Source organism: Impatiens glandulifera, chromosome 2 (genome assembly GCF_907164915.1).
Source record: "Impatiens glandulifera chromosome 2, dImpGla2.1, whole genome shotgun sequence".
NCBI lineage: Eukaryota > Viridiplantae > Streptophyta > Magnoliopsida > Ericales > Balsaminaceae > Impatiens > Impatiens glandulifera.
Window position 1 is genome coordinate 51,793,162 of NC_061863.1, and position 21,660 is coordinate 51,814,821.

General features: G+C 31.0%; 2 protein-coding genes across 3 annotated transcripts; both read left to right on the top strand.

Moving 5' to 3' along the window:
- Positions 1–15,386: 15,386 nt before the first annotated feature.
- On the top strand, positions 15,387–18,583 carry LOC124926617. 2 transcript variants are annotated; one of them, XM_047466876.1, is made up of 2 exons: positions 15,387–15,623; positions 16,756–18,583. In XM_047466876.1, exon 2 carries the CDS (start codon positions 17,082–17,084, stop codon positions 18,336–18,338), a length of 1,257 nt encoding a protein of 418 aa, XP_047322832.1. In that variant the 5' UTR covers positions 15,387–15,623; positions 16,756–17,081; the 3' UTR covers positions 18,339–18,583. The 2 variants fall into 2 exon arrangements, with proteins under 2 accessions (XP_047322832.1, XP_047322831.1); XM_047466875.1 differs by having other exon boundaries at positions 15,387–15,586.
- Positions 18,584–19,468: 885 nt separating this feature from the next.
- Positions 19,469–20,664, top strand: LOC124927185 (cytochrome c). The gene is made up of 3 exons (XM_047467555.1): positions 19,469–19,696; positions 20,143–20,276; positions 20,388–20,664. Exons 1-3 carry the CDS (start codon positions 19,585–19,587, stop codon positions 20,478–20,480), a joined length of 339 nt encoding a protein of 112 aa, XP_047323511.1. The 5' UTR covers positions 19,469–19,584; the 3' UTR covers positions 20,481–20,664.
- Positions 20,665–21,660: the final 996 nt, after the last annotated feature.

Below are 21,660 nucleotides of genomic sequence, written 5' to 3' on the forward strand. Positions count from 1 at the left end.
CTGTTTGGAAGATTAATAAGGTGAGACACATTCCAGGTTTAATGCGCAATCTGATTTCTGTTACACAGCTTGATGAAGAAGGTCACAATTTCATTTGTGGAAATGGTGCATGGAAGGTGACTAAAGGAGCAATAGTTGTAGCTCGAGGTCACAAAACTGGAACGTTATACACGACTTTAACTTGCAGAGAAACAGTTGATGTTGTAGTTGATGACTCGAAGAATAGTGAGCTGTGGCATTGTAGGTTGGCCATATGAGCGAAAAAGGGATGAAAATTCTTTTGAAGAATGGACAAATTCCAGAACTGAAGTTTGTTGAACATGAGTTATGTGAAAATTGCATTCTTGGAAAACAGAAACGTGTGAGTTTCTTAAAGATTGGGAAGAAGCTCAAGAAAGAAAGGCTAGAGTTGGTACACACTGATGTGTGGGGACCTGCACTTTTTTCTTCTATTGGCGGATCACAATACTACGTGACGTTTATAGATGATTTGACAAGAAATGTATATGTATATTTTATGAAGCACGAGTCTGAAGTATTTGCTATTTTCAGGAAATTGAAGGTTTTTGTTGAAAATGAAACAAATCAGAAAGTTAAGTGCTTGAAATCCGACAACGGAGGTGAATATATCAATTCAGATTTCAAAGAGTATTGTGTTGTGAATGGGATTAGTATGGTGAAGACTATTCCCCGAACGCCTCAAGAGAATGTAGTAGCTGAACGAATGAATCGAACATTGAACGAGCGTGCTAGAAACATGAGATTGAATGCAGGGCTGCCTAAAACCTTTTGGGCAGAAGCTATAAATATTGTTGCCTACTTGATAAATAGGGGACCCTCTGTTCCTCTTGAATTCAGAATTCCTGAAGAAGCCTAGAGCAATAAAAAGGTAAATCTCTCTTATTTGAAAGTGTTTGGTTATTTATCATATGTTCATATTAATGAATGTGATAGGAGCAAGCTTGATCCAAAATCTAATAAATGTTTTTTCATTGGTTATGGTGATATCGAGTTTGGTTATCGTTTCTAGGATAATCAAAATCGGAAGATCATTCGTAGCAGAAATGTTATCTTCAATGAACAGGTTCTCTACAAAAATTGTGTTGGGAAGACATCAGATGGTGATTCCAAGTTGGAAGAGACTCATATAGTCGATTTGAGAGAATTTTCAACTGAATATATACCGTCTGTCACAAAAGAACAATGTGTTGTTGAAGATGAAATTGTTGAGAACGTGGCCCTAGAGGTAAATCAGTAAACACCAGTTATACAGTTGAGAAGATCGTCAAGGAATCGAAAACCAGTTGAGAGGTGGTCTCCATCTCTGAACTATGTCTTGTTGACAAATAGAGGTGAACCTGAATGTTATGAGGAAGCAATACAATCTGATGAATCGATTAAGTGGGAGTCTGCTATGAAAGATGAGATAGACTCTTTGATGTTGAATCAGACTTGGGAGCTCACTGAGCTACCAAAGGGAAAGAAAACACTTCACAACAAATGGATCTTTAGGATTAAAGAAAAAACATGATAAAACCATGAGGTACAAGGCAAGATTGGTTGTGAAATGATTTCAACAGAAAAAAAGGTATTGACTACAATGAGATCTTCTCTCCAGTAGTTAAATTGATGACAATCCGAACTATTTTGAGTTTGGTTGTGAAAGAAGACCTTCATCTTCAATAAATAGATATCAAAACTTCTTTTTCTTCATGGTGATTTAGATGAAGAGATTTATATGCGACAACCAGAAGGATTTGAAATCAAAGGAAAATATGAGCTTGTGTGTAAGCTTTAGAAAAGTCGGTATGGTTTGAAACAGGCTCCAAGGCAATTGTACAAGAAATTCGATAGCTTCATGAAAAGTAAAATTTTCTGAGGTGTGAAGCTGATCATTGTTGCTATATCAAGAGGTTTGATAAATCAGACATTATTCTGCTTCTCTACGTTGATGACATGTTGATTGTTGGAGCAAGCTTGTATGAGATTAACAAGCTCAAGAAAGAGTTGTCTGAAAAGTTTGCAATGAAGGATTTGGGTGCTGCTAAACAAATTCTTGGGATGAGAATTTTCAGGGATGAAGAAGTTCTCAAGCTTTCACAAGAAGAATATGTGAAGAAAAAGTTCTTAGCAGGTTCAACTTGTATGATATAAAACCAGTTAATACCCCCTTAGCTAGTCACTTCAGACTATCTAAAGATCAGTCGACTTCAACAGATGAGGAGAAAAATTACATGGACACTATTCTGTATGCCTCTGTCATTGGTTGTATTATGTATGCGATGGTTTGCACAAGACCAAACATAGCACATGCAGTCTGAGTTGTTAGTAGGTTCATGAGCAACACGGGTAGACAACATTGGGAAGCAGTAAAGTGGATACTACGATACTTAAGAGGAAGTACGGGTCTCGCTTTGTGTTTTCGAAAGTCTAATATGGGTTTGAAAAGATATATTGATGCTGACAATTGTGGTGATGATGATAGTAGGAAGAGCACAAGAGGGTGCATTTATACTCTGGGAGGTACTGCAATCAGTTGGGTTTTAAAATTGCAGAAGATTGTTGCTCTTTCTAGTTGTGAGGCAGAGTATATTGCTGTGATAGAGGCTGCTAAGGAGATGATATGGTTACAACCTTTTTTTGTGAGAATTGGGTCAAGACTACGAGGGAAGTGTGTTGCGATGCGACAGTTAGAGTGTCATTCATTTGGCAAAGAATCATGTTTATCATGGCAGGACGAAGCATATACATGTTCGTTATCATTTTATTCGGTCAGCTTTAGAAGATGGAGTATTAGTTCTTGAGAAGATTCTCGGGAGTGAGAATCCAGCTGATATGTTGACGAAAGTTGTGACAAATGAGAAACTGAAGTTGTGTGCAACTTCAGTTGGTCTTCTTCGTTAAGACACCGAATGGAAAGCCATTACCGATCGAAAGATGATGAAGTTAGTCTCCAAGTGGGAGATTTTTGAATTATGGAGCCTACACTTATAATAAACTCTACATTATTAATTAGAGTTTATTGAGTTTTCTTTTTTTAGTTTTGGGCTTAGGCCTGACCAAAGTTATTTAGGTTTATTACCTGAATGTTTACCCTATAAATATGTGATTATTAAGGGTTTACATGGTATAGACTGAATTCTAGAGAGATAAAGTGTGAGGTAAAAACTTTGTATTTCTTCTTCTTCATAGTGAAATCTGGTGGTGGCTGAAGTGGATGTAGCTCGATTTGAGTGAACCACTATAAATCTGTGTCTTCTTATGTTACTCTTTCTTACATTTTTACAGATTGTTTCAAACTGGTCAGATTTAGGAGATACAAATTCTAACAGTTGTCTCTTAATGAACTAAGGCATATGCAATGGGATATTATTGATTATTTGAATGAGAACACATTGTAGTTAATAATTTTCCATTGTATTTTCCTTTTATAAAAGTACCATCAATGCTAATAAAAGGCGGAGCATACTCACATTTGTCAATCATTGGTTTAAATCCCCGCCAAATACGTTTGCATGCAGATGTGTTGGATTTTGTACAATGAGCTTCAACATCAATGAAAGCAATTGTGCCTGGATTAAAATTTATCAAAGCGCTAAAAAATTTAGGAATTTTAGCGTAAGAAGTCATCCAATCGTCATAAACATTTTATATTGCTTTTTGTTTTTCGATCCATGCTTTCTTGTAACTAACATGATCTTTGTACATAGATGTAATTTGATTTCGGATGTTGCTTACTTTTAGATAAGGACTCTTTGTAACCTGACATAAATATAGGAAAATAATTTATAATATGACATAAAATGAATAAATTTATAAGTAATATGAACTATTCAATATACTTGTAGTTTTATTACATTTGCAATCATTCTAGATGTTAGTTTTTATGATCTCGTTCTAGTGTCATCAATAAACAAGTGTGTTCAACAGGTAGTTTAGTAGTTATAAAAAACCCAGATTTCTTTGATTTCATCACTCGAATTCTTTATGGACAATCTTTCTCTCTCCTTTCACAACACATGATGCCTCATATCGTGTTGTATCACTTTTCACAACATGAAAATTTCTAGAACTTTTTATGTGATATTCCTTTATCGCACTTATTGTAGATTGTTTATCTGTAAAAGATTGACTTTCAAATAAATTATAATTGAGTGGACCGATGTTTGAACAATTACCTGAATTAATATTAATCTTTTCAGTTTCAAACCAATGAGCAGTTGGAATATGTTCATCGTCGATGTCAGTGCTATGATCTGAGTCATCTTGCTCTACATTGTGCATTTCATCGCATTCAGATTCATCACTTTTTAACACATTTTCATGATTTTGATCAGCATTAAAACCACTTAAGTTGTATATTGCATTTGATCTTTTAATTTCGTTGAGAGAATTATCCATCTGTCACAAATAAAAAAAATATATTAATAATAAATTGTAAATACATAAAACGCAAACTAACATAACTTATAAAATCTAACCATGTGAATCTATTTGAATTCTCAATACTATGAGGAGTTATTTATACAAAAATTTAGTACTAACATTAATTATTTGAATTGACAATACACTTAAAAGTTATATAAATTATCAACTAAAAAATTGAATTGACAAATCATTATAAAGATAAGATTGACAAAAAGTTGGATTGACAAATTGATACATTTTTAGAAGAAGATGAGAAAAGAAACGGTTTCACCCAACGATGAAGATTAGTAAGGATTGAAGAAGATGAGGAAAGAGATGAGCAACTGCTCGTTCATTAAAATTCATTGTGATGTAAGGAGGTCATTGATTAGGTTATGACCACTAACACAACTGGCATAACAGACAGGCCAGAGTTTAAGAAAGAAATAAGTTCAAGGGCAGAATTAGAGAAACAATAAAACATAAAAGACAATAAAAAGAAAAGAAAAAATAAATGATATTCTTCATCATGTTACTGTGATTTCGCCACGTGGCTCCATAGTCTCCAACGGATTCTTTGAAGATACAGTTCGTATCAATACCTTCTCCATCTAAAATTCGACGTCCCGGGCGAATTCATGTAGGCATCTTCTTTGTCTCCAAATTAAAAAAAATAGATTACTCCATCGCCATTGCCTTGAAATCATAACTCTTATTCCCACCAATTCAAAGATCAAACCATATTGTCTTCTTGTCGCACATCCAGTTCCAGGCTAGTAGTAGTAGACAAACCATTAATTTCTGATGAGTCTTCTTCAAGAGAAGGAGTCTCCGTTATTGGGTTTTCATCTGAAACCTCATCGGGTTTCTTCTGGCTCAAGTTGGTAATTAACTTATTATACGAAGATTTAATCGTGGGAGATGACATTGCATTCATTTGATACCGGGGAAAAACTTGGATCAATTGTGGATGATAGAGTTGGATATTCAAACTATAGTTATATGAATAATATCGGGATAAATGGCAAATTTAATACTATAGTTAAATGATTTTGTCAAATTTAGGCCTCTCCTAATTTTTTGTTATTTTAAGAACTTTAGTTACATTATTTTGTTATATTTAAGCCTGGCCATTAACACTGTTACTTTGTATATAAATCTATTAAAATATAGACATGTCATTTTAATATTTTTATTTATTTAATAATACTTTTTTACCTTATGTCAAATTCACTCTAACTCCACCTCCACCGTCTCCAAGCCTCTTTCCCTTCATCGTCTTCAGATTTTCTCTACTCTCCCAATCACATCACCTTCGTAGGCAGATGGATCCGAAAAACTTCGGCAATGCTTACTTACAGAGGAAATGTTAGTTCTTTAGCGATGCTTACAGAACAATGCTAGTTCTTCGGCGATCGATCAAGCTTACAGAGGGAAGGCCGCATGAACTTGATGTGAAACTCACCAAGTTTAGGTGGAAGAAGGAGTGTAATTCTCATTTAGGAATTGGACTGATCATTATCCGGGTGTTGATTATAAATGTAGAACTCAACTCTCGATTCTAAGACAGTGACAACTTTTTATATACTGTTTTATGTTGGATTAGCTGTCAGAAAATATTTATGGGGAAACCATGCGGCTAAAGAACAATATTAGCATTGTGAGATGATGCTGAAATGGGTTCAGAATCATCCATGGTGGAAAAGATCAAACGGGCAACATTTCTTATTGGTGGACCGGTTAACATGAGATTTTTGGTGATTGGCGGATTCTGACAAAGAATGTGGTTCAAGTTTCCTTGTCATGGTGGAGATGAAAAACGTGATTAGACTCTCTGTTGAGAGAAATGTATAGGACGGTTTAGAACTCGTTGTTATCCAACAATTTACCATCCACGATCGTAATCTGATTTGTCAGAATGACAGTGTTTCGTCTGAGAATGAAAATAACAAAACGATTTCAGAGGGTTATTGCTAAATCATTGTGAGTGTTGCAGCAAAGTTTGAAGAGAAAAAGGACAATGAAGAAGAAAGTGACCTTGATATGGTTGATGAGATGAGACAGCGGCATCGGTAAAGCTATTGTGGATGAAGAGAGAGTCGGATACAGGAAGAGGAAGTGGGTTGGAGAGAGAATCAAAGATGGGAGAGGAAAGATATTTGAATATTTCATATAAAAATAGATATTAAATACATAAATAAAATGACATGTTAAAATAATTTAACAGATCTCTATTAAAATTAATGGTGTTAGTTGAGAGTGTTAAATATAACAAAATAATATAACTATAGTTCTTCAAATAACAAAATATTAGGAAAGGCCTAAATTTGAGAAAAAATTTCAACGAGAGTTCTAAAATTGTTATTTATCCTGAATAATATCCTACCAATGGGTGATCAAATTTGCAACTTGGACCATACTTGCATAATCCATATATACTATAGTGTGAACAGACAACTTGTTTAGGTCTTATTGGAAGTCCAAGCGGGCCTAAAATGTATGCAGTCCATTGAGGAGCTCGATCCCAAGGGTGATGGTACTTGCAACTAGATCCATATTTGCAATTTCCTATACTCAAGTAATTCCGACATTTTGGTTTATCTGGTCTTTCAGGCAGATAAAAATTAACTGTTGACGATAAGGGATGTATTGAACTATATCCTAATTCCACCACATTTTTGTAATAACTTAGATTTGATCCCAAAACAGGCACATGATACCCCAGATAAGTATTCCATCTATTTAAAGATACCATGTTTTTAGATGGTACAATAACAGATTCATAGTTTTGAAACCCCTGTAGGGGTGGTCCAGGTGCATATGGAGGACTAAAGAATTGCACGACTGACACACCTGGAGTTCCATAGACCAGCAAGAAGGTTCCAACAGATGAAGGTTCAGGATGGTGAAATTTACATGCAGCTCTAAATTTTCATTGGCCAATTCTCATGTAGAAGGAACATATGACTTTTCTTTCTATCGCAAAGGAAGGCCCAAAGTATTGTACAAAACATGTCCAACACCAATTCTATTTGTCGGATGATGATATTTACAGGATGATCCATATTTAGAGGTTTATGTCTTAAGATAGTGCACACAATCAGGTTGCCCAACTCTTTCTAGAAATTCTCCTCCATAGGTTCCTCCCTGTCCCATAGAATAAGAGTGATTGAACTTACACTTGCTTCTGTAACCACATTGTCCAGCCCTTAAATAGTGTAGGTTCACTGGGGCGATGGGGATAAGAAACCAAGCTACCATTCTGCTGATCAACTTTCAACTTCCTTACAGCATCCTCAAGTTCTCCGAGTAGCGGATTAGAAACGCTACCATTGTGATATACCTTTAACCAAACTCATTCACTATCAACCCTGTTGACAAAATCAATGACATTTTGACCAATTGAATAACTAAAACATTCTGGATTTAATTGAGCAGTCATTTTTCCAGAACCAACAAGTTCTATAAGTCCAGATTTTCCAATAAAAACATAAATCATCACCCCATTCTTTGGAGTACTAAACCAAAAATCATCTTCGTCCGAGAACCCCATTACAGTTATATTATTTGTGATGTAGGTCAGGTCCAAATCACCCCCCACCTGATATCTTCTCTTGTTTTGGAAAATAACATAATGAACATTGACCTGCAAATCCTTCACTACCTTTTTTGAAAAATCCACCAACTCTTTAGTGAAGGATCTAATAAAACCAGACTGTGTTTTTATAGATGATCCATCACAATCATTGTATGTCGAAAGAGATTGTGTGGACATATGCAATCATATCCCACTTGTAAAGAGAGCAAGTTCATACTTAATATCATTCACATGGGATGATTCTTCTATAGTAGAACTGAATGGTTGAAGGCTTTTTAAAGTCTTTATCCTCATGGGTATGCTACAGTTGACTGTCTAAATGGTGCCTCATTTGAAGAATAATCTATTTTAGAATCTGTAATAGGGAATGCTCGAATATCTGGAGATTTATCATGTTGAATTGTTGGCACTCCAACAGATCTGAAATTCATACCATTAGTGGAGAAATAACAACTCAAATTATATTCTTGAACTGATCTGTTTTGCTTTAGGTTCATCGGTTGGCTGGTAGACGTGTCACAAATCAAAAGGCCGAAATGATGTAAGAGTGCTTTCTTGAGTTCCATTCATGGCAATGCCACTAACTGGTTACATGTTTGCAAAAATGAAAATACCAAGTTCTAGCGTTTCCCACGAAATGGATCAAGGCGATATTCACCTTAGCAGTGTTGGTGATGCAACCAACCTTGAAATATTGTTCAGCCGAAATCATCCACCCTTCGACGTTCACTCCATCAAACTTTGAAAACTCCATTTCCGTCAGTCTCGTTGTGGAAACATATTGTCTATTTCTAAGTGGAGTTGCTCGTGAGTAACCTGTTGAATCATCCGAATAATCTACAGCCTCATGACTTGATATAGTTTGTAAATGTTATTCAATAAATCTCATTTTCCTTTTCATCCATTCCTGCATCTTGTTTACAGTCTCAGCAAGAGAATCTATTGATACACGCAAAGAATCATTTTCCGATTGATGCATGTTGTCTGTCATCTCGAGGATCGTCGGCTCTGATACCAATTGATACATTTTTAGAAGAAGATGAGAAGAGAAACGGTTTCACCCAACAATGAAGATCGGTAAGGATTGAAGAAGATAAGGAAATAGGTGAGCAACTACTCGTTCATTCAGAAATTTATTGTCATGTAAGGAGGTCACTGATTAGGTTATGACTACTAACACAGATGACATAACAGACAGGCCAAAGTTTAAGAAAGAAATAAGTTCAGGGACAGAATTAGAGAAATATTAAAACATAAAAGACAATAAAAAGAAAAGGAAAAACAAATGATATTCTTCATCAGGTTACTATGATATCGCCACGTGGCTCCATAGTCTCCATCGAATCTTTGCAGTTACAGTTCGTATCATAAATCACTATAAAAGTTGATATGAATCTTAAAGGTTGAATTAACACATTACTATAAAGATAAGATTGACAAAAATTAGATTGACAAATCACTATAAAGTTGATATGAATTTTAAAAGTTTGATTGACAAACGTTAAATTGAATGTCAACTCATTCCTATTATAATAAAATTAATTTTACATTAAGTAAACAAATTAAATCCAACTTAAAAACACTTTTATCTTTAAAAAAAAATAGTGCATGATAGTTTTTAGTTTAGGATTGAATTAGTATATATATTGGTTTAGATGATTTAAATGATGCATGCACATGAATAATGTGTGTATTTAATAATGACCCACTTCAATAGTAACATAATTATCATGATCCTTCTATCGCCTTAACCAAAATATCTTAAATTTCCAACGTGTCATCATCGCACACATCAAGAATGAAATATGGAAAGATGATGAAAATGCATAATTCTTATATGAACCCATCAAAAATGTGCATAGACTCTTCAATAACTAACTATCAAATAAATTAAAATCAAAGATAAATAAATGCAACTAAACTAGATATTCTCATTACTTGATTAAAAATGTATAAAATTGTAAACGTTGTAAAAGGAGAAATTTAACTTTATGATTTTATAAATAACTTTAAAATTAATTATAATTTCAAATTAAAAAAATATAAACATTATTTACATATATTTAATATTTTTGAAAATTAAATGAGAACTAGTCTGACACCCCACAATAATGATCCCGCTTAAACTCGAATCCGATATATATATTATATATACAATATTTATGTTGCAACTTTATTATTATTAGAATTGAAGAACAAATTATAAAGAATAAATGTTGAAATAGACTGATAATGAGAAAAAAATAACATTTTGTTATTAAAAAAATATCTGTGAGATATATTTATTATAATAATTAGAATTTGAAAAATCACCACAATTATAATATATATATTTTTTTAGAAAGTTATTTGGATCTGGAATTTTTAATTACAGAATCCATCGGGTAGAAGTATTGGGCCTTTTGGCAGTTTCGTTTAAGCGGGCCGGTAATTAAAATGAAAGTTAGTGGACTACTCCAAATATTAAAACTTTATATATACTTGACTTTTATTTTAGACCCACTCAAATTGACTACTTTTCTTAAAACTAAGCCCATTAAAACTAATTAAAGGATAAACTGAAATAAACTCAATGGTATATTATTTTAACAAAAATTGTTATAATATACTAGCTAACATATATGTACTGCACTCTGTGGGTAGTTATAAAATAAAATAAAAACAACATAAATAAAAAAATAAATCTTATAAAATTATCTCAATCATAAATAATTATAAAAATTAAGACAACTAAAAACACATAAGAACATTTTACATACCTTAAAATACATTTTTTACGTACTTTCTTTTAAAATTTATAAAATTAACACGATCTTTGTTATCATAATAAACTTAATTTAACATATTTTTAATAAAAAATAAATATTTTACGTTTGATGTCTTAATCCGACTCTTACCATTTGAGCTATAATTTAATTAAGTGTTTGTTGTTAAAATAAAATACCACATTTTTAAATATAAAAGTAATATTTAATTTTAACCAAGTATATTCAAACTTTTGTAACCATAGATTATTATTATTCATTACAAAAAAGATAAAATTATTAGTAAATTTTATAAGTAAATTAGAAACAATTAAATATAATTTTATTAGAATTATTATAAGTACAATATAAAACAAAATTTTACTGAAATAGAACCTATATTTTGATTCAATGTGGGAGGATATTCCTTTTTATCAAAATAATTTTGGCTAAATAATATGGTTGATCATTAGTGTTTCTACCGAATTTTCATTCTTAATTCAAAAAAAAATTATTATAATGACAGAGAGTTTACTAATTTTGGTATTATTAATTAATTATAAGTTTTATATTTATGAATTAATATTTTGTTATTAAGTTGTTTATTTTACTACTCAATTATAAATTATGTTTAGATTGTACCATACTTCTAATATTGAGAAATGAAGTCTAAAATTTTGCTTAAAAGACAATTAATTTTTTTTTTGGAAGAAATAAATACAGATTATTCAATTTGTTATTACTTTAATAAATTAATTATTGACATATAGTACTATTTATATATAGATTTTATAATTTTACAAAATATTCAACCATCTCTCTTTAATATTATTAAGTATAACCTAGTAGTTTTTGTGCCATTTTTTAATTTACATCTAAATATATATTATTATTATTGTTTTTTTTAATATGTATTTAAATATTACTATAAATTCTTAAATTACAACCCATCAAACTAAATTTCATTATCTTATGATAAATAAAATATTCCAAGAATTTTGAACTTATTTTTAGCAATAGTCACCTTTATATCAATATTGTATCTTTTCTGAAATAAACTTAAGTAGGGACTAAATAAAATGATAAATGAATAATTAATACCCAATAATATAAAATAAAAGTTATTATAAAATTAAGTGAAAATGGAACTAATACATCAAAATATATATATATATATATATATATATATATATATATATATATATATATATATATATATATATTATAGTATCTTGTATGTTGCCTAGTAATTAATTGCAATAGAGATGATATTTTGTTCAACACAATAATGAAATAATCATAAAAAAATGTATAAATAATAGACAAAACTAATTATAACTTAAAAGATAACATATAAGTAGACCAAATATTAATTGATTAAAAACATATATAAAAGATATGTCCTATTCCTTCTTAAGAATATATAGATGCTATTATCCTCTATTTTAGTTGTTATGATATCATATGTAATTTTATCTTATTCTTCAATCACACAAATTATCTCTTTAAGTTAATTTTTAAAAATATTTTTAAAGCATTTTTTTTTAATGAAATTAAGATACATTCAAAACATGCCTTTTAATTTAAAATTAAGAATATTTTAAAATTTTGACTTTAATCTATAACTAATACTTTATAAAAAGTATTTGTAAATTGCAAATTTATCTAAAATCTTATTATTAGCTCATTCATCATTTAGTTAAAATTTTAAGTAAAAAAATTATATTAAAAAAATGCATAGCCTATAATTATTGTTATCCTTTTTCTTTATTTCATTTTTCAAAACAAGTTTCAATTTATAAAAAAACAAAAATTTATAATTGGTATAAAACTTTTTCACATCGTTAATAAAAAACATACCTTACTATTTACCAACTCAACAATGACTATTAATGATTCTATAATGTAATCAATTATATATCACTTAAAATTAGATAAATGATATATCAACACTTTATTTGAAACTATATAGTGAACTTTTAATGTATATGAGAATTAAAAGAAAATATGCAAATTGAATAAATAAACATATCTAATAGAAAAAATGCTAAAAAAATTAATTATTTATTCTGATAAAAAAAGTTCAACAACAAAGTTGTATAGATTCATAAAGACTTTATGGACCAAAATTTTAAAATTGTTTTAAGAATTCAATAAATAATATTTGACTAGGATGGAGAGAATATTACATAAACGTTTTTTTTTTATTTTCAACAAATTCTTAATTTTATATATGCAGACAAACAAGATGTGTACCATCTAATAAAATATGAGCGTTATTAATATATATATATATATATTTTATAATTGAAGTTAACACAATTAACATATTTTTCATCCAATATTATCTTTTATATTGTACATTTTCATATAGTACCTATAGTTCACCTTTATTGACTAGGGTAACATGCTTGAATATTAGACATTTAGTTTATAGGAAAAATATCAAATTGAGAATAACTAAATATGATGAATGTTTAATGTGAAGAACCAAGCCTATGTACACATATCTATATATATATATATTAATTCAAATCTTCTTATATATATAAAAATTGTCATCCTTTGCTACCGATTTCGTAACCTAAACATCATCGGAATCCCTTTTCTAGCCTAACGACAATAAAATGTGAATATTCTTAACTTCCCTGATGTTTTGAGTTCGAACCCGCAAGACGATAAGTTCTGCGTCTGGTTAAATAATTAAGTGTATTTACGGGTTACGTGTTTAACCCGTGAACATTAATTGCACTCCAAATGAGAAAGGAACTAGCATTTAAAATAAATATATATATTCTTCAGATTTACCGCTCTTGATTAAAATAAACACAATTAAGAGTTTAAAGGTACTTAACCAATGAGTTTCTTAACCCGTCTCTACTAATTTTCTCAAGGGGACCTCCTCAATCTGTATATTGGTCAAATGTGATCATTAACATTAATTATATGTAGTGCCCTAGCACATGAATTCAATCCAAACTTCTCCATATTGTTCATGATTTACTCTACATTACTTACTGAATACTTATAAAAAAAATTATACTAACTTCATCGTGATCATATAACTAATAAACTAAATAAGAAGATTTACACTAACTTCATAATTAATGATCATAAAACCAAACTTGCAAAAGCAGCAGCATGAAGGATACAAATACAAAAGTCAAAGAGATACTACTTTTCTTTCTTATTTTTTATAGTGAGAATAATAATAATAATAATAATAATAATTTTCAGAATTGAGTTAAGTTATGTTCTGTTAAATCTTATTTAAAAGAGCTCAAATAATAATTCACCAATCAAATATCATCATTTCAATTTATTAATAATTAATTTATTAATAACTTACTAAAATAAAATAGTTTAATTTATATTCTGATTAACTATATGGTTTGAGAGACATATGTGAATCTTCAATAATCTTAGTGTATCATTTATAATATTATTTTTTATGATGATTTTTATTATTCGGAAAATTTGTGAAATTGGTCGAAGAGTTAATCGTTATTTTCGAGGATATACAACCTCGATAATTTACTTGGTAATGTGATATTTTTTATTTTATTTTTCATCATGTTTTGTGGTTTTTCTTAATCAATTTTTTATTATTTTTAATTTATATAATAAATCATTTAAAAAAATAGTATAAACTTAATTTTTGTATTTAATGGTTAAATTCTCAATAAAATCCATATAGGAAAAATAGAAAAAGAATGATTCATTTTCTTTTGAATGTTTATTGACTTTAACTAGAACAAAAATATATTAATATATTAATGACATTTGAATTGAATTTGATAAAATAATATTTATTCTTTACATATATCTATAATTATTTTTCTAACAATTTTTTTTCATAAAGGATTAATTATTATTAATTCAAGTAAATTAATATTATAAATTTAAATAATCTAAAGAAAAATAGAAGACACTATTTTTTTTTTAATGTTTATTGACTTTAAATAATTATACCAAAATAATTAATATATTGACTTTAAATTAAAAAAAATAGAAGATAATGATTATTGACATTTTGATTGAATTTGATAAAATACTATTTATTTTTTTATATAGATTATCTATAATTATTAATTAAAAAATATATATAAGTAAAGTTTAATTATCATTAATTCAAATAAATTAAGATTAAAAATTTAAATAATATAAAGAAAAGTATAGATAATGATTATTTTTTAAAAATATTTATTGACTTTAAATAATTAGAAAAAACATTAATATATTGATTTTTTTTTTTTAAAAGAAAAATTGAAGATAATGATTCTTTTTAAAAATCTTATTTATTGACTTTAAATAATTAGACAAAAAACCATAAATATATTGAATTTAATAAAATAATATTTATTCTTTATATAAATGATTTATAGTTATTATTTACAAACAAAATATATAAATAGTTTTTTTATTTTATATAAAATATTAATTATCACTAATTCAAATAAACTAATGATTAAAGAAGTATGCCGGGAGAGTCATCGGAAAAGATGACCGGAATCATTGCCACGTAGGATGGAGAAAAACTGAAACCAGCCCATGATGACCTGCTTAAGCTATTGGTTTTGATGAATCCAGCTGTCTACAGCCTGTATTTTTATTTATTTTATTTTTTATTTTTATTTGGTTGATTTTACTTGCTGGAGACAGCCTGTCATCAACAAAGGACGGCCCTTTCTCTCTCTACCTTACGTTCCTTCACTCTCTCTCTCTCTTCTCTCCTCCTTCCTCTTCTGAGTTCTCTGTTTCTCTCTCTCTCATAGGGTTTCGAGTTACCTACTTTCGCACTCAGATTTCGTCAGCGAAGTTCGGGGTCGGATCCATCGTAAGCTCTCTTCTGATCTGTTTTTTTCTCTCATTCAGTAGTAAGTAATGTTCTCGTCACGATTTTCCGATACTTTTCTTTTCCATTTGCATTATTTCACCAATGGCGCTGCCTTTTCCAATTTGATTCACGTTGTTTTCTGATTTTCTTGCTGCTCTGTTTAACTACAATACTTGTCTACTTGATTTACGTGCTTCCTAATCTTTCGTCATTTTATTGTTTGCTTTAACATCACAACCGCGTTTACTTGGTTTCTGGATTGGTACTCAAGCTGGAAGGTAATTAGTGTGTGTTTTCTAGTTGACCTACGGTTTGCACTGTCCTGAAATTAGCGTCTCCTTATAATTGAGGTGCAATTATTAGAACGAAGAGGAAGGTGTAGCTAAATGACATGCTTGGGATTATGCATGAGCGTTGTATGTAGTAGTAGTTCATGTTTGAGGAGCTTTCTTTTGTTTCATTGTCATGACATAATAGAAGTCTCAAATTGCATTTGGAAGTTCAGAGAATTTGACTGTTGTTAGTATTTATGATTCGTTCAAAGGAGGATTTCCTGGCAACTAACAATTTTGAATTTAATCATCAGTTCATTCTTCTCATGTTGAAGTATATTATTGAGTTTATTTTTGATCTGCACTGTTTTTGTTCATTGGCAGGAATGTTTTTCTGTTGCTTGTTTATTAAATTTGTATCTTCCTGAACTCTATTGATAATTTGAATTGCAGCTCCATTGCTAGTTAAATTGCGTGATGATATTTAGGGTTATTTGGATTGAATAACACCTTATTCCATCATCAAATACTTGATACCTTATTCAAATTAATCTTATTTTTTTTAAAACATTTACATAATACATACAAAGATTTATTTCAGAAATCCCTTACATCAACCAAGCCTTAGATATATTCAATCTCAATTATGAATTTGGTTCCATATTTGTATGTGCTATGATGCTAATTTCTCATTTTGTTTTTTTATAAAGCACATGCTAGAATAAATCTAGCTTTTTCCTTAATATTTGATTGTTCAGATAATGTTTCCAAACATTTTAATTTGAAATTTGGAACTATCTTGGGTTTCTAGATGATGCAATGTGTACCCAAAATGTCTGATATTTGATATTTTCTTAATGTCCATGAAGTAACCATCTGTATATCATTGAATTTCAGGTTATAATTGATTTGTTTTGGATGCAATATAATCTCAAAGCATTAATCAAGAGTGTTAACATTCATTTGCATGAGATGAAATCATTAGTAAATTTGGTTTCCTTTGGAAAAAATCGGCTTTATGTGTTGGCAGTTCAACACAATGTCTGAAGAAGGGCAAACTCTGCAACTTACATGGTTGATTTGGTTCACTCAGTAATACGCACATCCACATCAAGAACTGGTTGTGCCTATTTCCATGAACTTATTACGAAACATTTAGCTACAAAAAGAAGATTGCGTACTCATGCTGGCAGAGAGCATGCGTGGAATCTGTACTTTTGGTAATGCCCCTGAAAAATATTGTTGCTGATTCACTGGGCGTGTTGACAATCTGCCTTGTAGGTCTTCTGGTCCTTCTCGGCTTGTTCTGCATAATCTATTCATTCTATTTCCACAGGCAAATTCATAACCAAGGTTATATTGAGCTAGGTTACTTTAGCGGCCCTTGGATTGTCCGAATCACCTTTATCCTATTCGTTATCTGGTGGGGCTTTGGTGAGATTGTTCGGCTGAATTTTCTAAGAGGGGAAGGTAGAATATTGAATTCTGTCGACATAAAATGGCAAGAAGACGTTTGCAAAGGTTATATAATTTCGAATCTGGGACTAGCAGAACCTTGTCTGTTCCTGACACTTGCATTTCTTCTACGAGCATCGTTGCAGAAGAGATCTGCAGATTTGGGAAGTTTGAGCCGAAAATGGAATGGGAAGACCGCAGGCTTGGTTGTTTTATACTGCTTTCCACTCTTTGTTCTTCAGCTGACAGTTGTATTGATTGGAATGAAGAAGTTAAAAGACAGGGTAATTTTACCCCCTCAGTACACCCTTGCCAATATAAATAGGCGAGGGAATAACGATACAATTGTTGCCCTCTGCACTTACCCTTTGCTGAGTATCGTTTTAATGGGAGTATTCGGCGTGATACTGACGGCGTACTTTGTGTGGACGGGAAGGAGAATTGTGAAACGGGTGATAAATAAGGGACTGAGGAAGAGAGTTTACACGTTGATAGTGTCGATTTCGAGTTTGTTTCCGTTGAGGATATTGTTTCTGGGTCTGTCTGTTGCTGTTTCGAAACCGGAAGAGCCTTTGTTTGAAGCATTATCTTTCTTGGGTTTTCTGTCTCTTGTTGTCTGTGCTGTGGTGAATATGTTGTTGCTGGTTTATTACCCAATTGCAGATTCTTTAGCATTGAGGAAGAGGAGTGGAGGGGGTATGCAGGAGGAGGATATAGAATCGCTAATTGCTAACCAAAGGACGAGACCCGAGGATGGAGAACTTGGAAGGAGGATCTGTAATAGTAAGAATAGTTATAGTAATAGTAGTAGTAGCTCATCAGCAGTATATGTAAAGGAATTGGAAGAAGATGAATCAATTTCATTTTGTGCAAGAGAGGAAGAAGGAGAAGAAGAAGTTGGATGTGCATTTGTGGAATTGAGTCTTTTCTGTCCAAGTGGACATGCAAGCCCACTTGGGTCTCCTCAACTTATAGGTTGGCCAATTCTTCCTTCTACTGCTATTACACCAATTCATGGATCATAAACAAATGCTGCTAAGGGTTCTATGTAAAGCTTGTTTTAGGTCTTAATAAGGGTTGGTTGGTTGGTTGGTTGCAATTTTTTTATTTTGATTTTTGTGTTGTTGGAGACTTGAAAAATATGTATTTTTGCATGCATCCCCCCCTCCCACCTGAATTTTTTTTGGTGGAACTCTTAATTGGTATGTACTTTTATTTTTCATTTCTATAACCATATATTTCAATAGAAAAGTGTGGCCTCATTTCTTCATTTTCATTATTTACTATCATGTTAATATAAGGGACTTTATCATCTTGACTTGGGCCATATATTATGTATGTTATATCATTTCTTTAAATGAATGAATTTATAATTAATTGGATCTTTTATTGAATTGATACTTTTAAAATATGCCATTCAGCCGTTCTGGTTTTTGAGTCCGATATTTTTACCTTTTGAACTAGTTCGACTTGATGGTTCGATCGAAAATCCCAACTAAAATTAAATTTTCGGTTTGAAAGGTTAGTCAATATTTTGACACATGTTTTCTGGGTGTCAGTTGTTTTTGCGTCTCTCTTTCTTCAATGACAAATCTATATAGGGGTTCGGGTGTACTGAAGGCTATCTCAAATTATTTTTTTACGGTATAAATTTGACATTATCGCTAATTTTTAAAAAATATTCAATGTATAGTAATTTAATGTTTGTTTACATAATCTATTCTTGTAGCATAGCGGCAATAAGAAATGGTTAACCTTAAGTTTTTAGGTTCAAGCCCGTCAGACGTCAAGTTCAGCAGTTAAGCGCTAATTAAGTGTGTTTGCGGGCTATGTTTGTTTACCTAATTATTAAAAAAAATATAAACTTACATTTACTTACTTGTTTTATTCAGAATTTTCTCGTAATTTTTGTAGGTCAATTACAAATTTTTTTTTAGGCCCATTTCAAATTCCAGATCGGTCCCTAATTCGTAATTTAATAATTATTTAAACAAATAATTATGTTTTTATTAAACAAAAAATTATGTTATAGTTAATTACAATTCTATTTAATATATTTTAACATTGAAAAACAATGAATAAAGGGCAATAGTGTCTTTTTCATACAAGGGTTGGAGCCTTCGCCTCTCCTTCCATAAAAGGAAATAATTAGGTGTCTGAATAAATAGAGAAGAAGGAGAGTGGGGAGTTTTGAAGTTGGGCGGAAACCCTAGCTGCTAGATAGGTGGTGAACATCTTTCGAATTCGGACTTTCAATTTTGTTCATTTTCCATGGCGTCATTCAACGAGGCTCCTCCCGGAGACACCAAATCGGGAGAAAAGATCTTCAAGATGAAGTGCGCTCAATGTCACACCGTCGAAAAAGGCGCCGGTCATAAACAAGGTACTCAAACTTGCTTACATTCTTATTATACTCGATCTCTTTTCTTTGTTGCATTCATTTTTATGCGTATAGAAACCAACCGAAGATCTGTTTTTCTTATTCCCTGGCTTCATTTTTAGATGCATCTATGTATAGGGAATTGTGTTGTGCTGTTATTGCTTGGTTGTTACTGTCTAAATCTATCTACTTTGATATAGAGGCCTTGTTCGAAGAATGTGTCTTTTTGAATTGTTATACAATGGGTTCTTCATTCATGACACTAAAACTGCACTAGTATCAGAAACAACTATGTGTTTTTTACTTGAGAAACTCTGACAGAATGTTATGGTTGTCATATCTTACAAAGAAAGTTGTATCGACATTCATCATTTGATCTATAATGCTTTGTGGTTTACTTTTTAAATGCTCTGTTTTTTGTTGAACTTGAGAGAGTATTCTTTTTTCAGGCCCAAATCTGAATGGTCTATTTGGAAGGCAGTCAGGAACAACTGCAGGTTATTCATACTCTGCTGCTAACAAGAATATGGCTGTTGCCTGGGGAGAGAATACACTCTATGATTACTTGCTCAACCCCAAGAAGGTAGTTTGATTTAAGATCTTTTCTTATCGCAATCATGACAAAGAAAAACAACTATCTTTTCTTGTTGTTGGGTTCTCTTTTAACAGTTTTAATCTCTTTTGTTTCTTGCAGTATATTCCTGGGACAAAGATGGTTTTCCCCGGGTTAAAGAAGCCCCAAGAGCGATCTGATCTCATAGCTTATCTGAAGGAAGCAACTGCCTGATTTCATTTATCTGTTTCACATTCTTTTCCAATTGGAAACTGATTATATTTGAATAAGACCCATTAAGGTCTCTCCTTGGATGGTACACCATTGGAATGCTAAATGGTGGAGAAAAAAGGTTTCTTTTGTTTGACTGATATTTTACTTCCAATAGTTGTGATGAAAGTTATGGATATTTTGATCAAAATACTTATCCTATCTTAGAATTGTTTTGTTTGCTTTTATACATTGATTAGTTTGTTTCAGCATTAGCCTATTAATTATGTGTGGTGAAAGAATAAGCATTTCTTCATTTTCTTGTACCTAGGGAAATGACTGCAAAATCCACATGTCCTTTGATCGAAACCTAGCTCTGATATCATTATAAATTGATTGAAGCCTAGCTCAGTTATCATTCTAAATTGATCGAAACCTAGCTCTGATATCATTATATATTGATCGAAACCTAGCTCTGATATCATTATAAATTGATTGAAGCCTAGCTCAGTTATCATTCTAAATTGATCGAAACCTAGCTTTGATATCATTATAAATTGATTGAAACCTAGCTCTGATATCATGATAGGTTGATCAAAGCCTAGTTCAGATTTCATCTGATATCATTATATATTGATCGAATCCTAGCTCCGATATCATTATAAATTGAGTAGCAGATCAAAAACTAGTTTTTGATATTATAAATTTTAGAATGTATTGTTTCATATATACATTAATGTCATTACTTTCTTTTATAGCTCATGTAAGCAAACAACAAAAAAATTGCTCTTTTTTATACCCGGGACTGTAGTTTGAGTTGTATATTTAAACAGTGACTATAAGGAATTCTAAGAATGAGATGATTATCAATTCATCTATGAAGATCAATATTAAACTCACATCAAACAACATATTCTAGGGTCTTGTTTTAGTGGCAAATTGGCAATGATAATGAAGAAGAGTGTGATGTTTGAAGGGGACATGAATGATGACATGTAGGGAAGGAAAACCTTTGTCAGATTAAAAGTGGAAGATGTTTGATGGTGAGAAGACAAGACAAACAATTGAAGATGTCTTTTTGGAGATGTCGATGATTGCTCTTATTAAATGTGTAAAGAATGTAGGAGTAGTGACTGATCAATGACTTCCATTGACTCCACTCACCACAAATGGAGGTGGGTTAGTTACTTCCCTTAACTCTAAA